Source organism: Lipotes vexillifer, unplaced genomic scaffold (genome assembly GCF_000442215.2).
Source record: "Lipotes vexillifer unplaced genomic scaffold, Lipotes_vexillifer_v1.1 scaffold862, whole genome shotgun sequence".
NCBI classification, from domain to species: domain Eukaryota; kingdom Metazoa; phylum Chordata; class Mammalia; order Artiodactyla; family Lipotidae; genus Lipotes; species Lipotes vexillifer.
In genome coordinates, this window is record NW_006786873.1 from 159,438 (window position 1) to 175,939 (window position 16,502).

Genomic DNA, 16,502 nt, shown 5'->3' on the forward strand with positions numbered 1-16,502 from the left:
AGTCTCTGTTTCTCCCTCTCTCTCTCTCTCTCTCTCTTCAGAGTTATCTCAACTGCTAGCATAAGAAATAACTGCTTGAAGTTGTAAAGAGTCATATTTGAGCTCTATATATAAGGAAATATTTTAATGGTGAGACTTTTTTCATTATTTAATATACCTGAAAAAAAGGTCATGAGTTGACTAACCACTGATACCATCTAATTGAAATCTTAATGGTCATACACAGGAATTGTTTTCCTTATATTAAAGAGTAGATTTCTAAATCAGATGGAGGATTGAATTATAATATATTATATCATAAAGAATGTGCAAGTGTAAAGAAGAAATCCTATATTCTCAAGCAAGATTTGTAGGGTGATGTTAAGAAAAATTTTACCACAGAGTTTTCACAATTTTTTAAAGTTGCTGTAAGAAAAAAATTCTTATCTCCTTAGAAAAATAAAATGTGCAATATTTTACAAATTCAAAAATCCTGAATATGCAGAAATTTTCAAAGAAACACACTGGGATTTTTTTCAGTATAGATTCTTAGATGGCATTAGGAATCAATGAGTATTAATGAATGAAATCCCACAAAAATATTTTATTCTAAAAACAAACACACTGAATTTAAATAAATGTTCTTAAGTAAAATCAAGACAAAAATTTTAAAAATTCAATTTAAATGAACACAGTCAACACAACAGAAAAATGGATATTGGCACAATACAGGAAGCAAAATTTGAACAAATATCTTTTAAAATTCCTAATAATAGATTAAAGCAATCAATATAGTATTAGAATCTACTTCAAAGGATAGAGCCACACAATCCAACTGAAGGAATTCAAACATAATAGCTATGTAAGGGCTAATTGCAAATGTTTCACTGAGGACTATTATAGAACAGGCAACAGGAAAGCTACTGTTCTACTCTCTTAGGCTAATAAAAGAGATGGATATGGAACCACTAAAATCCTCCATTGGGGTTTTGACCTGGGTCCAGATTTGTGACAGCAGCAGTGGCAACAGCAACAGAAGTGACATCAGTGGCTGTAGCTGTGGGAAAGAGGAGGAGGTTCTCATGTGTACAGTGAGAGGGCCTGCAAAGGAGGCAAGCTTGCCCATCTGTCCCCAGAGCCTATTCCTGTGACATCTGCATAAATATTAACTCTCTGTTCTGAGTGTTGGAAGAGAAACAAATATTCATAGTAACTTTATTTGTATTAGCAGAAAATTGGACACAAAGCAAATACCTTTCAACAGATGAAAGGTTAAGCAAACTGTTGTACATCCATACAATGGAACACTATTCAGCAGTAAAGTAGAGCAGACTATTGATTCATACAGCAAACCTTTTGGACTTACACTGTTCTTTGTGAAAAAAAAGTCTATTTCAAAAGATTATATATTATGTCATTCTATTTGTATAACATTTGAAAAATTACATAACTATAAAGATGGAGTGTCGATTAGTGGTTGACAGGGTACAAGAGCTGAACAGGGTTGTGGAGTAGGAATATAAAGAGATTGTATGAGATATTTTCTTTGTGTTATGGAATATTTCTGTATCCTTATTGTGGTGGTAGTAACTTGACACTGTATAGGGTGGAACATTACATAAACACAGACATGCATACACACCCAGACACACATATACATCAATGCCTGGCAAAATGGTGAAACCTGAATGATACATGTTGTATAGTTAATAATATTGTACCCATGTTAATTTATTGGCTTTGAAATTTTGCTATAGTTATAAAGATGTTATCCATCATTAGTGGAATATGGATAAAGGACACACAGGGCTTTACATGTTAAAAAAAAAAAAGGAAGGAAAAGAAGGCTATGATTGCCATGCTGTATCAGGTAAAGTAGAAGAAACTAGAAATGAAAGAAAAATAAATTCACAACAGAGAAAAAGAAACTAAAAAACCCAGCCAAATCAAAATTTTAGAGCTGAAAAATATATCTGAAATGTAAATATTGCTCAATTGACACAATAGCAGAATGTAGATGACAAAATAAAAAGACCAGAAACTGTAAGACAAATCTATAGAATTTTTTTTTATCTGAAGAATAAAAAGGAAAATATACTTAAACAATGAAGAGAGCTGTGGAGAAACTATAAGGTAATACCAAAAGTTCTAACACAAAAATCATGAGATTCCCAGAGGAGAGAGCAAGATTGAGGCATAAAATATACTTGAAAAGAATGTCAAAAATTTCTCAAACTTGGTGTTGATTTACACTTAAGGTTACAAAATGCTTGGCAGCATACAAGAAGAATAAACTTCAAGAATAGCTACATGCCTAGATACATCACAATCATAATTCTTGAAAACCAAAGATAAAGAAATAACTCCTGAAAATTTCTAAAGGAAAACAGCAGAGAAGAAATGATTTAAGATCAGGTGGTTTCACATCAGAAATCATAGGAGTAAGAATACAGTGCGTCCATAGCATTCAAATGCTGAACGAGAAGACTGTCAACCCAGTAGTCTATATATCCAGTGAAAATAGACTTCAGTGATAAAGACAAAATTAAGACAATCATGCACGGAAGGAAGGAAAGTCAAGGAATTTATCAGATTATTTGTTTAATAAGAAACTGTAAAGGAATTTCTGCAAGCTTAAGGGAAATGACACCAGAGGGAGTAATAGAGAGGAAAGGAAGGACATGGTGGATAGAAATAAGATGAAGAGTTTGTCTATTTCAGTTTTCATTCTGAAAATAAAAAATTTCTTCTATTTTTTTTAGAAGACATGAAGAAAGAGAAAGATATTTTATCTTCATCTATGTACAAAGGATTTGATTAATTAATAACCTAATCAATTTAAACTTCTTAATTCATTTGTAAATTGTATCAATTTATTGGAAACAAATGAATTTATCTAATCTGTTTATTCAGAGAAAGGAAGGAAGGAAAAGGAGAATTTATCTCCACCCAAGTGGAAAATACATACCTGAAGAAAAATCAGACTTGGATTGTATAAAAGCAATGTTTAGTACCTTGGCATTATGGAAAATAGAGTTTTGTCCATACAAGAATTAATATTTGATCCTCTGTAATGTTATTTATGAATTACTTCAGTTATTGTTATTCATATTTATCTTACTTGTTTTGCAGAGAAAATAAAAGAAAATGGTGAGTTTCAAATTTTGATCCACTTACAAAGACATCGTTGCAGCAAACCCAGTTTTAGACAGCAGTAAGGAAAGGGTTCCAGTATCTTCACATTGTATAAGGAAAAACTTCCCCCGGTATACCAATCTATTTGAAACTGTTCTATTTGCAATTTGCTTCAATTTAATCTGTAATAGGTTTGTTCCTATTTGTTTTTCCAAATTGTCAAAATTTTTGTCTAATTTTTTTTTCAGAGACAATGAAGGAAGAAAATAAGCCAGAGCAAGATAGGCCTTTTATCTTCACATAAATACAAATTATGTAACTAAAGCAATGTCAGCCCTTGACTCTATGAGAGTAACTCTATGGGTATTTTGGCATTTTGTTAGAACAAAGGGCTTTGTTCATGAGTAAATGAATTGATTAGACCCTCTGTTATTTCATTTGTAGATTTCTTCTACTGATTTATTTTTTAGTTCTACTGAGATAAAATTTATATAACATTAAATTAACAATTTTGAAGTGTACAGTTCAGTGGTATTTGGTACATTCACAATATTGAGTAACTATCACTTCCATCTAGTTCCAAAATAATTTTATCACCCTAAAAGTAAATTCCGTACTCGTTAAGAAGTCACTTCTCATTCCCCTACTCCTTAGTCTCTGGCAACCACTGGTCTGCTTTCTGTCTCTGTGATCTCATATGCATGGGATTATACAATAATTTCTGTCTGCCTTCTTTCACTTGCATAAAGTTTTTGAGGTTCAGTCATGTTGTAACGTGTATTCGTACTTCTTTAAGGCTTTAAGCCATCTTTAAGGCTGAGTAAAAGTTCGTTGTATGGGTATACCACATTTTGCTTATCCGTAAGTTGTTGATGGGCATTTGGGCTTTTTATACCTTTTGATTATTGTGAATGGTGTTGCTTTGGATATTTCTATACATGTATTTGCTTGAATGCCTGTTTTAAAGAATTGGGGGTTTATATACTTAGCAATTGCTGGGTTATATGGCATACAATTTTTTTACTTTTTGAGGATCTGCTAAGCTATTTCCCACAGAGATGGCACCATTTTACATTACAATCAGCAATGTATTAGAGTTCCAGTTTCTCTCCAATCTCAATAGCACTTGTTATTTTTCAATATTTAAAATTATAGCCATACTAGTGCCTGTAAAGTGGTATCTCATTGTGGTTTTGATTTGCATCCCCCTAAGGACAAAAGAAGTTGAGCATCTTTTCATATGCTAATTGGCATTCCTCGGAGAAATATCTATTCAAGTCCTCTGCCATTTTTAAACTGGGTTCTTTTTCTTTTTGTAGTTGAGCAGTAAGAGCTTTTTTCTACATATATTTCTGATACTGGGCCCTTAAAATATATAATTTGCAGATATTTTCTCCCATTCTGTACCTTGTCTCTTCACTTTTTCATCTTTTGATGCACAGAAGTTTTCAATTTTTTTATTAAGTCCAATTTCTCTGTTGTTGTTTTCTTTTGTTGCCTGTGCACTGGTGTCATTTCTAAGAATCCATTCTCAAACCCAAGGTTATGAAAATGTAACTTTATGTTTTCTTTTTAGAGTTTTGTAGTTTTAAGCTCTTGCATTTAAGTCTGATTCATTTTGAGTACATATTATGAATGTAGTAGAACATAAAGCAGTGAATAAGAGTGAATTAATTACATGAATTAATAGCCAGAGGTTTCTCATGATGTTAAATGACTAATTGGATTTTCAAATAATGTGGTTGAAATAAAAATAATATGTAGGGCTTCCCTGGTGGCGCAGTGGTTGAGAGTCCACCTGCCGATGCAGGGGACGTGGGTTCGTGCCCCAGTCAGGGAAGATCCCACATGCCGCGGAGCGGCTGGGCCCGTGAGCCACGGCCGCTGAGCCTGCGCGTCCGGAGCCTGCGCTCTGCAACGGGAGAGGCCACACCAGTGAGAGGCCCGCGTACCGCAAACAAAAAAAAAAAAGAAAAAAAAGAAAAGAAGAAAATAATATGTAGTATACTCTGTTTAACTTTTTGAGGGTCAGCCAAACTCTTTCCATAGTCTTGCTACATATTACACAGTATTACATAGCACTACATAGTATTAGGATTTGAGAGTGCTGCTGTACTCCAACACTTCATTCTTCTACTGTAAATTTCTTTCTCTAAAAACAAAATACACCGGCAAATGCATGCCCCATTTTTTCTCTTTTATCACATATTAAGTTAAATTAAAAGAAAATAAATTATTTATGAATCATTGGAGTAGGTTGGTTAAAAATAACTCACAATTATACGCTTAAAACTTTCTACTGGAGAGACCTGGTAATGAGAGAATTATATTATAATGAAAGTCAAAGCAAATAATAACAAAGTGAATGAGAGAGGGGCCAGATGCAGACAAAACAGTTTTACCTTTCATAGAAAATAGAAAATGGATATTATTAATACATAGTAGAGCAACAGTGATCATATAACAGAAGAGGAGGCCTACCCTCCTGTATAAACCTTTAACGATTTCCAGACGTATCAATGTCAAAGGCAATGAAGAATTAGAGTGCCTCATGGAGTTGAAAATAGAGTGTACATGGAAACAACTTTTATGAATTTTCCCAGTATAAATTTTACTGCCATGTACTCAATAATCTAGGAACTTGCTCATCACACAAACAAAAGACAACTAACACTTCATCTTTATAAAAATTGAATTTCTCTAAAGAAAAAAATTTCTTAACTATTTGTTACTTAAAAGGGCTCCGAAATAATGGCTGGCTCTACCTCTTATGATCCTAAGGAGGAATTCACCTTTTATAGAGCTATTTCCAGAGACGAAGGATGTCCAGTTTGCTTTTAAATGGCCTTACTTTTAAATATGAAGTCATTACTAAGCCTCACCCATCATTTGACATGTTGTTCAACAAAGAGGATGAAAAGCTTTTTTGCGGCCTCTCCCGTTGCTGAGCACAGGCTCCGGACGCGCAGGCCCAGCGGGCCATGGCTCACGGGCCCCGCCACTCCGTGGCATGTGGGATCTTCCCACACCGGGGCACGAACCCGTATCCCTTGCATTGGCAGGCAGACTCTCAACCACTGCACCACCAGGGAAGCCCTGAAAAGCTATTTTTTTAAATGATGCTGAGGACTTCCCTGGTGGCACAGTGGTTGGGAATCCACCTGCCAATGCAGAGGACATAGGTTTGAGCCCTGGTCTGGGAAGATCCCACATGCCGTGGAGCAACTTAGCCCTGCGCCACAACTACTGAGCCTGCGCTCTAGAGCCCGCGAGCCACAACTACTGAAGCCTGCACACCTAGAGCCCGTGCTCCACAATAAGAGAAGCCACTGCAATGAGAAGCCCACACACCGCAACGAAGAGTAGCCCTTGCTTGCCGCAACTAGAGAAAGCCCCCGTGCAGCAGCAAAGACCCAACGCAGCCAAAAATAAAATGTAAATAAATAACTGTTTAAAAAATGATGCTGAGCTGCCCAGAGATAATACAGAGAACAGAACAGATTATTTTATTGGATAAAATAGTTAATTTTGATGTCAGACAGACTTTGGATAAGGTTCTGACTCTGAAATAAGCAACTGTGGGGAGCTCAGCAAGTAATGTATCCTTGCTGTAACCTCAGTTTACACTTCTGCATAAGTGTAATAACTTACCCGGAGCACTTTTGATGATCAAATGTAATGCTACTTCTAAAGCATGTATCACAGAGTCTAGTATGCGGAAAGCACTCAATGAATGTCAATGGTAATTGTCATGATGGTGGTGATGATGGTGATGATAGCAATGATGTTATTAAGTCTTAATAAGGACTTTAGGAAATCATTTTGTGGGATTTTAAGTTCAGTCATGATAAATTAAAAATTCTTTATCTACTTTACCACTTGGCAAAGAGCAATGTTGACCCCTATATATTTTACAGTAAAACACCCAGAAAATAAATGTTTTTTTCTCTCTAATGTGGCTAACCTATTATATATAGAATAGGTGAAGAGATTTTGGGGAAGATTTTGTGTTTGTTTTGTTTCTGTTTCATAGTGATTTTTATATTACTCTTTTTTATTTTTCAGATCAAATTAAGAAAGAAAACGGTAAATTTAATGATTTTTTACAAAATATGATCTTCATATTAGCTGTTTCATAAGAATTCTTATATTACTCTTTTTATTTTTTCAGATCAACTTAAGAAAGAAAATGGTAAACTCTTTTTTTCAATTTATTTATTTTGGGCTGTATTAGGTCTTCGTTGCTGTGCATGGGCTTTCTCTAGTTGTGGCGAGGGGGGCTACTCTTCATTGTGGTGCACTGATTTCTCATTGCGGTGGCTTCTTTTGTTGCAGAGCCTGGGCTCTAGGTGCATGAGCTTCAGTAGCTGTGGCACGCAGGCTCAGTAGTTGTGGCACACGGGCTTAGCTGCTCCATGGCATGTGGGATCCTCCCCAACCAGGGCTTGAACCCGTGTCCCCTGCATTGGCAGTTCTTAACCACTGCACCACCAGGGAAGCCCAGAAAATGGTAAACTTTAATGACAATTTATAAGATGTGATCTTTCTGTAGTGACTTTTCTTGCTTCCTCCCTTTTCCGTTCCTCCTACTTCCTCTGTATAATTTTCTCTTTTGTGATTTTTATTCATTCTTACTGTATTACAACTTCCATTAGCTGTTTCTCTCTTTGTTCTTCTCTCATCAGTTAATTTGCTTTTCCCATTCATTCTTCTCTTTATCTAATGTATTATTTTTTGATTTTCTCCATGCCAACAATAATAACTCCTTCTCATGGCTCTGAGATGAGCAAAATGTTAATGAGAATATATCTGAAAGAGCTCTTGTGGTGCATACTGTGCCCACAGTCTGATTCTAAGAAAAATTCAAAAGCTCTTCTATGCAGGACACTTTTTAAAAAGTACAGTAGATTGTTCCTTGTAGAGAACGCCACTGTTTTCTACCTTGTGACTGAAGCCTCAGTTGGCTGCCGCAGGGGTGGAGATTTATGGCATAGTGTTACAGAGTCTTCGTTTTGCATTTAAACAGACCTGGGTTCAAATCATTGATCTGTCCATTTAGCAACAGAAACTTCTTCATGTTATTGACCCCTTTGATTCTCAGATCTTTCTTTTCTGAACAGAGGAGCACTATTTCACAATTATTTTGCTAGTATTAATTAATTACATAAAGCCTTTAGCAAATATTTAAGTCACTGGAAAATTGAATAAATTGTAGCTTGTATTGCATGACAACATTGCAGGTGATGATAATCATGACTCTCAGTATTCTAAATTAGATTTGAAAGAATACTTCATGGAGGAATTTGATAATTTCCCTCTTGAATTTTAACTGTAAAATTATCTATATTAACACATAATATGTTTTCTTTCTTTTTTTTTTGAAATGTGTTGGAGAAAACAGTATATCACCCTTCCAAGTGAGTTTAATTTTTCTTTTCTCTGTAACATTAAAATGAAGTTTTTACTTTTGTTTTTCAGAAAAATTGCAAAAGGAAATTGGTAATTGTATTCTAATAGTTAACTATTTGCAAGATTATGTCCTCCTCTGGTGATCCCTTGCTTCTCTTCATTCTTTCCCCTTAACTCCTTATTTTAGGTATCTTTTGCATTTCCCTTTTGCCTCTGTATATTGCAGCTATCATTTTAGGAATAATTTACCTGCTTACCTTGATTAAGTCCTTAAAATCATGTGATTCAACTTTATTTTATCCATGAAAATAATTTCAGAAGGGAGCAATGGCTTGACTAATGATAGAAATGATTATGGTAAACTCCTCAGAAGAATGCATGTCTTTTTTCTGTATCTTCATCTCTTTGGGAGTCCCCATCTTACATGTGCATCTCCTTTCAGATGAGAGGAAAGCTCAATTTAGGAATGGTAAGTAACTCAGAAGTTCTTTCATGGGATCAAATTCCACAAATAATAAGACACCTACCCTTTTTTAAACCTCCTTCCCAGAAAAAGTCAGGCATAATATACCATTGCATGTGCTCATTGTGTAGCAGCATAAATGGAAGAGAATCTGTAAAATTGAGTTAACTCATTTTCTTTCTTAGAGTATCTTTTTTACTGAGATGGAAAAGAAAAAAAATGTAGTTGTTTTGATGGATATTTCCCAAGCTTTCCTTCCTTTCTCTTCACTTCCCTCACCACTCTTTTCTTTGCTGTTTCAGTCTTTGCCTCACTCTTTTCAATTCTTTATTTTTTCACATCTTTAGTCTTTGTCTCGCTCTTTTCAGTTCTTTATTCTTTCACCTCTGTTTTTCCTAATTCCTCACCTTTCTCCTTTCCTCCTTGCATTCCTTCCATTTCGTCCATTATTCTTTCTTTCCGTCTTCATTTCTCAAACTATCCACCTTTCTTTCCATCATTTCTTTATTTTCTATGTTCTCTTTTTCCCTTTTCTTCCTTCTCTTGCTTGTAGCTTGATTTTATTTCTAACTTCACCTTTTTTCTGTACATATACACAAACCCAACCATTTTCAAGTTAAAGGGATGGTCACACTATGGTGAGGAAGGAAAGGGACAGAGAGATAAATAAGTAACTGAATACTTAGAGAATGCCAGTGATGATAGAGGAAAAGATATGAGAAGGACCAGGGAAGGGTAATAACATTTTCTCATTTTGTTCACTTGCAGCCTGGCAGAAGACATCATTGTACCCCGGTGAGTACATTGGCCTGAAGATGATTCTAAGATATATAATTAAGCTCCTAAATTCTATGAAACATCATGCTAACTACCACATGACAGAGAAAAATATAGAAAGCACAACTTGTGGTCCATAGCAAACATAGCAAAAAATGATAATTTTTAAAGTATTTTTCTTCTCATCTCTTTCTCACCTCCATCTCACAAGACACAAGTTAATTAAAGCAGATACCAAGAAATGAAAGCAGAGTATAATTTTCTCTTCTGTGATTTTTATTTATTCTTACTATATTACAACGTCAGTACTCCTTGCATAACTCAAGGTTATGAACTTTTTTCTCTAATTTTTCTACTGAAAATTTTATAGTTTTAACTGTTACCTTTAGGTCTATAACACATTTTGAGTTAATTGTTTTGTGTGGGTTAAGGGAAAGATCTAAATATGTCTTTTTGTATGTGGATATCCAATTGTGTTAGCACCAACTCTTGAAAAGAGTGTACTTTTCCTCATTGAATTGCATTGGACCCTTTTGAAAAAAATCAATTGATCATAAACTGACTTCTGGACTCAAAATTCTGTTCTGTTGCTCTAATTTAGTTTACTCTTCTCTTTTTTAGTCCTTTCAGGGAGAAGCTTAGGCTATTGGTTTAAGATAATACTCCTTTTCTACTTCAGACATTTAAAGCTCTAAATTTCCCTCTAGACACTACTTTTAGCTGCATCCAATAAAGTTTGGTAGGTAGTGTTTTCATTTTTATTCAATTCAAAATATTTTCAATATTTTCTTTTGATTTCCTTTTTGATCCACAGATTATTTATAAATATATTGACTAATATCCAAATGTGGTTTATATCTAAAATTTACTTCTGTTTTTTATTCCTAATTTAATTTTATTGTAACAAGAGATCCTCCTTTTATGGGCATTCTTTTATCAATCATTTGAAATATTTTTTCATGAATGAGTGTGTCCTAATTTGATGTGTGCCTTTGTTACTTTCCATGTAAAGTGATTATTTCTGACAATTTTTCCAGTCTTAATTGTTGCTTTTGGTGAGAGGATTTGCTGAGCTATTTGTTTTTGTTTTTGTTTTTGTTTTTTTTCTGTGTGGTACGCGGGCCTCTCACTGCTGTGGCCTCTCCCGTTGCGGAGCACAGGCTCCGGACGCGCAGGCTCAGCGGCCATGGCTTCACGGGCCCAGCCGCTCCGCGGCATGTGGGATCTTCCCAGACCGGCGTCGGCAGGCGGACTCTCAACCACTGCGCCATAAGGGAAGCCCTTTGCTGAGCTATTTACTCAGCCATTCCAGAAGTACTCTTCACGTTATTTTTGACATTTTTATCCAAATTTAGTAGGCTTCTCAACATTTCCTGACAGTTTCATGTGTTAATAATTATATCCAAAATACAACTTTAGACATATTTGTCAATCTCATTTTTTTTCTTATATGTCTCCCTTTATGATTGCTCACTTGAAGCTACCCGGTAAAACTGAAAAAAGTCCATCATCTTGATTTTTGCTCATTCTTGATTTTCCTACAACACTTTGTTCAATGCACTATTCCCTTGAGCTGAGTGTACTTTTAATTTCATCTCTTATTTTAGGTGGCCTACAAAAGTGATTGCCATACTTGTTCTGTAAAGGCCAAGATTGTAAATACTTTAAGGTTTGTGAGTTATATGGCCTCTGTCACAATTACTCAACTGTGCCCTTTTAGCACAAAAGCAGCCACAGGTAATACATAAAGAGTTAGCATCACTGTGTAACAGTAAAACTCTATTTACACAAACATGGGGTGGGCTGGATTTGGCTCCTGGACCATAGTTTTTTGACTCTTGGTCTAGAAAAAAATCACCTTTTAAACTTGAAAATTTACACATTTGGGGAGTTTTTCATTTAGTTTGATTTATGTTTGAAAAAAAGGTGAATAATTATTTTTTAAATGAATAGTTTTTTTTTAAATAGGATGTCAATAACAGATCCAAGAATACTCTCTTTCAAATTAACTCCTGTAGTCCTGTTTAGGGCATAAGATATGTTTCCTAAATGATCATAGGAAACAGTTTTAGCAACTGTTTTGTCTCTTCTTATCATGGATGTCTCTACATGCAGCCAGTTTTATCTGTTTTGTCACTTCTACTGCCTAAGCATTAAACCAAGACCACATGCTTTTTAAGTGTTGGTTATGATATTTTGCTTTCATTTTACAATGTTGCCGAAATACCAGCTTCCCTGTGCACCGAGGCTGAACAGAAATACGGAAACAGGGATTTTGGAGGAAGAGAGAGATGGCTTTATTTTTCTGCCAGGCAGCAGGAAAGACACAGCAGGCTAGCGCCTCAAGAACTGTGCCCCCCCACTCCTTGGGAATCAGGGAAGATTTTATATGTGGGCCTCGAAGTCCAGGGTATATGATAAGGATCAAAGTAGTGAAGGTCTTGCCTTCTTCCTTTCCTTTGCATTATTTCAAAACAGTCATAGCTGGTGTCAGGCCCCTCGGTAACTGGGGTCCTGCAGTCTGGTAATTGTGTCCGTTTGCCTCTGGTTTATCGTTCGGTGACCTTGTTTCTGAAATGCAAAAACTATAGGGGGTGATTTGTTACGAGGGGTGTATGGAATGTAAGTGCTGGGACCTAATAAGCTTAGGAGTAAGGGGCACGGGTTGTAATTCACACAGAGCTAGGGGTGATAGGTACAGAATGTAAATTACATAGTGTCAGGGAGTGAGGTTAGCTTTGTCAAGTACAAATCTAGTTAGTACAAATTAGTGACAGTTAAAGTACACCAAGGAGTGATTAACTCTTTCAGGCCAGGTTATGTTTCTTTAGCCTGTTCGCTGTTCCCTTATTTTCCTTGTTCTCAGGGGAGGGAAAACTTCATTTCTATTTTTGCTGCAAGAACAACAGTACTTTCTGCATTGAGCAGTGTAATTAACTTTGATTTTTACAAAAATCAATTCCCATATCTCTGTGGTTTAACCACACTCATACAAATTTTATGAATATACCTGGGTCAGTGGCTCTCCTGGGCAACTCTCTTCAAAATAGTAACTCTGAGAACAAGTTTTTTTCCCAGTCTTCTGTATTCTCCATTTTAAGAGCCTTTTAGTTCTGGAATTGGGTGGGAAAGTGTTACAGTGAGAAGAAGAACAAAAAAAAAAATCACATGAACAATTTTCTTGTCAAGCCTAGAAATGATATGGTTCCCTGCTGAGCACATTTTATCGGTCACAACTCAGTCACATAGTCTCACCTAAATGCAGTGAAGGTGGTGAGAGGCAGACATGTAATTTTGCTATTTGTTTAAGAAGAGGGTAACTGTGAGTTGGGAATGCCTATAGTCTGCACCACATAAAGTATAAGTTAGAGGAAGTAATTCTTATAAGAATATTTAATAAGAAAAGCAGTGGAAACTTTAGTTCAAGCAAAAGTTATAGAATAAATTTGGATCCTTAGCAAAAGAAGTATCAAATAGAAGAAATTACCTCTTGGGGGCGCAGTGGTTGGGAATCTGCCTGCCAATGCAGGGGACACGGGTTCGAGCCCTGGTCTGGGAAGATCTCACATGCCACAGAACAACGAAGCCCGCGTGCCACAGTTACTGAGCCTGTGCTCTAGAGCCCGCAAGCTACAACTACTGAGCCCGCAAGCCACAACTACTGAGCCTGCGAGCCACAACTACTGAAGCCCATGCGCCTACAGCCCATGCTCCGCAACAAGAGAAGCCCCTGCTCACCACAACTAGAGAAAGCCCGCGCACAACAACGAAGACCCGACACAGCCAAAAATAAATAAATAAATAAAATAATAAATAAATTTTAAAAGAAAGAAAGAAATTACCCTCTTGTACCAGGAAATTCAGGCACTAGATCTGATAATACATATTTCTTTTCTTTTCAGACTGGAGGAAAGAATTTTTCCAGGCTGGTGAGTCCATTCCCTGATGGCCGAAGAGGGACTCTACTCCTTACTCTCAGGATCAGTCTCAGGATTTGTAGATGAAAGAGTCCACGTGGGAGTATATGCATGTCCCACAAGCTCAAAGATATCTCAGGCTAATACAAATAGTTTCTCGGCTTCCAGGATCCCTGTTTTTCAGAGATTAAAAGGGTTATTGTCTTTGCAGTGAATATTACTCTGGATCCAGCCACAGCACATCCTTCCCTCGCCTTGTCAGGAGGGAACAGATGTGTAACCTGGGGAGTGAAGTCTCAAGATCTACCTGAGGACCCACAGAGATTTTATTCCCTTCCCTGTGTGCTGGGTCATCAGGTCTTCACCTCCAGGAGGTGCTACTGGGAAGTAGAAGTCGGAGACCATGGAGCCTGGGACCTGGGAATTTGTAGGCCTCATGTAATGAGGAAGGGGAGGATTTGCATCAAACCTGAGAATGGTTTCTGGGCCATCAGGTTTTATAAGGATGAGTACTGGGCACTCACCTCTCCAGAAACACAACTTACTGTAAAGGAGCACCCTGTCAGAGTGTGTATTTTCCTAGAATATGAGGAGGGGCGTATCTCATTTTATAATATGATAGATAAATCCCATATTCACACCTGGTCTCAAGGCTCCTTTGATGGGCCCTTAAAGCCTTTTTTCAGGCTTTGGTCCAGTGATTCAGGGCATTTGACCATCTGTCCAGTGCCTGAAACAGTACAGAATCCCCTGTACTAGGAGTATCATATAAGCTGCAGGTCAGTGTGAATTGAAGCATCTGATCGTGACATGACTTCTAGACCAGAAGCAAATTATTTTTTCTTATCCATTTTTACGGTTGTCCCTATCCTTTTATATTCTTCATAAACAGCTCCCCCAAAGCATGGTGCAGGGTAAAAAACTGTGTTGTTTATGGTATGTGTAATGAAAACACTATTATATATATATATATATATATATATATATGCTCATATAATATAATCATATTATCACTGTAAATATACATAAGAAACTAGTGCATGTGATCGCCCATACAGTGTTGTAATTTCTTTAAGATTACAAACTTAAAATGACAAAGGTAGAAATAAGGGAAGAATACCTTTTTATTTTATACTCTTTTGTATCTGATAAAGGGAAAATTTATAAATGGAATGGAATATTTATAAATGGAACATTTCTTGCCATATCAATAAACAAAGGATGTCACAGTCATCAACGATTGCAGCCCTCCAACATGAGCTGGTGAGCCCTGAGGAAACTCAGCGTTGAAAAGAATACCTGCCATCTAGCAGCTGTCAGACTGCAGCCACTCCCTGAGGTGAGCCCTGAGGAAACTCAGGGTGTGAAAATACAAGATACTGGCCCCAGATAGCTGAGGTGCATATCAAAGGAATGATTTCAGTGAGCCCAGACTCATCTATGTATGCATCTTCCCATACATAGAAAAGAGCTAAATTCCTTAACTTGAGATATCCGGTTTTCTTTAATTAACAATAATCTTTTGACTTCCCGACTACCTGCCCTTTGTTGCAAAACTCCTGTATATCCTGGCTCCCCAAGAAGATGTGGTAAATTTATACAATGGAATATTATTCAGCCATAAAAAGGAACGAAATTGGATAATTTGTTGAGACGTGGATGGATCTAGAGACTGTCATACAGAGTGAAGTAAGTCAGAAAGAGAAAAAAAATATCGTACATTAACGTATATTTGTGGAATCTAGAAAAATGGTACAGATGAACCAGTTTGCAAGGCAGAAAGAGAGACACAGATGTAGAGCACAAACATGGACACCAAGGGGGAAAGCGGTCGGGGGTGGGGGGTGAATTGGGAGATTGGGATTGACATATATACACCAATATGTATAAAATAGATTAATAACCTGTGTATTAAAAATAAAATAAAATTCAAAAATAAATAAATAAATTAAATGTAATTTGGAAATTATTTGCCAATCAATTTACCTCCTCTTTTAATGAAAAACAAAAGCAATATCTTGGGCCACATGACACCTCCGGTGACTAGAAGTTAAATAGAAATGCAGTTCTGTAGTTCAAGAAAGAGATTGAACAGGAGATGTAGATATGGAAGTCATGAATATGTGGGTGAGAGCTGATTTCTAAGGCATAGATGGGAAATAATATTTAGGAGGAAAAGAGAAGAGAATCTAGGACTGAATCCTAGGAAACAAACATTTTAAAAGCCAGTATAAGGAGCGTCTGCAAGGAAAAAGAAATGATTGAGACAGATGAGTTGGGTTTGACATTACAAAAGCCAAAAAGGAGAAAGTGACAAGGAGAACACTGTCATCAGTAAAGTCCCATTCCTCAGCTAGATGAGTTATTTCATTCATATTTGTTTGGTTGTATGTTTACATATTTATTTATATGCTACCTTCTTCTAAACAACAATTTTGAACAGCTCTTTAAAAATTCTTTCAAAACAACAATACAGTACTAAAGAAATGAAATTAAGAAAAATGAAAAACAAGAATTAAAATGTAAAATAAAATCAAGAGAGTTTATATCCAAAATGCACAATTATTAGAAATATGTAAGCCACAAATGGACCTGAACTTCTAGCAGTGAATACAAGTAGGGAAACATGATCAATTACATTCATTCAACAAATATTTAATAAGCAGTCACGATATAAAAGGCATTGAAACCCCAGGCTCTGGGTATCCATATCCCTTATGGGACTTACACTCTGGAAGAGACTTGGGCATCAATCAAGTAATTAGGACTAACTAGAAATTGAAATAACTGCTCCAAAATTAAGGAAAGGGATTCTGTGATAC

The 16,502-nt window shown here is 36.2% G+C and overlaps 1 protein-coding gene across 1 annotated transcript; it reads left to right on the forward strand.

Annotated features, from left to right (window-relative positions):
- Window positions 1-6,843: 6,843 nt before the first annotated feature.
- LOC103087096 (butyrophilin subfamily 1 member A1-like) lies at window positions 6,844-14,439 on the forward strand. Its single transcript, XM_007459594.1, has 6 exons — window positions 6,844-6,856; window positions 8,593-8,613; window positions 8,966-8,992; window positions 9,755-9,781; window positions 13,666-13,692; window positions 13,892-14,439. The coding sequence occupies exons 1-6, from the start codon at window positions 6,844-6,846 to the stop codon at window positions 14,437-14,439; spliced, it is 663 nt and encodes a 220-aa protein (XP_007459656.1).
- The last annotated feature ends 2,063 nt before the right edge of the window (window positions 14,440-16,502 follow it).

Excerpts from the sequence above, each read along its gene's own strand:
- LOC103087096 (XM_007459594.1), top strand. Across the intron at positions 8,614-8,965 it reads AAAATTGCAAAAGGAAATTG|ATGAGAGGAAAGCTCAATTT; the intron begins GTAATTGTATTC and ends ATCTCCTTTCAG. Across the intron at positions 13,693-13,891 it reads GAAAGAATTTTTCCAGGCTG|TGAATATTACTCTGGATCCA; the intron begins GTGAGTCCATTC and ends TTGTCTTTGCAG.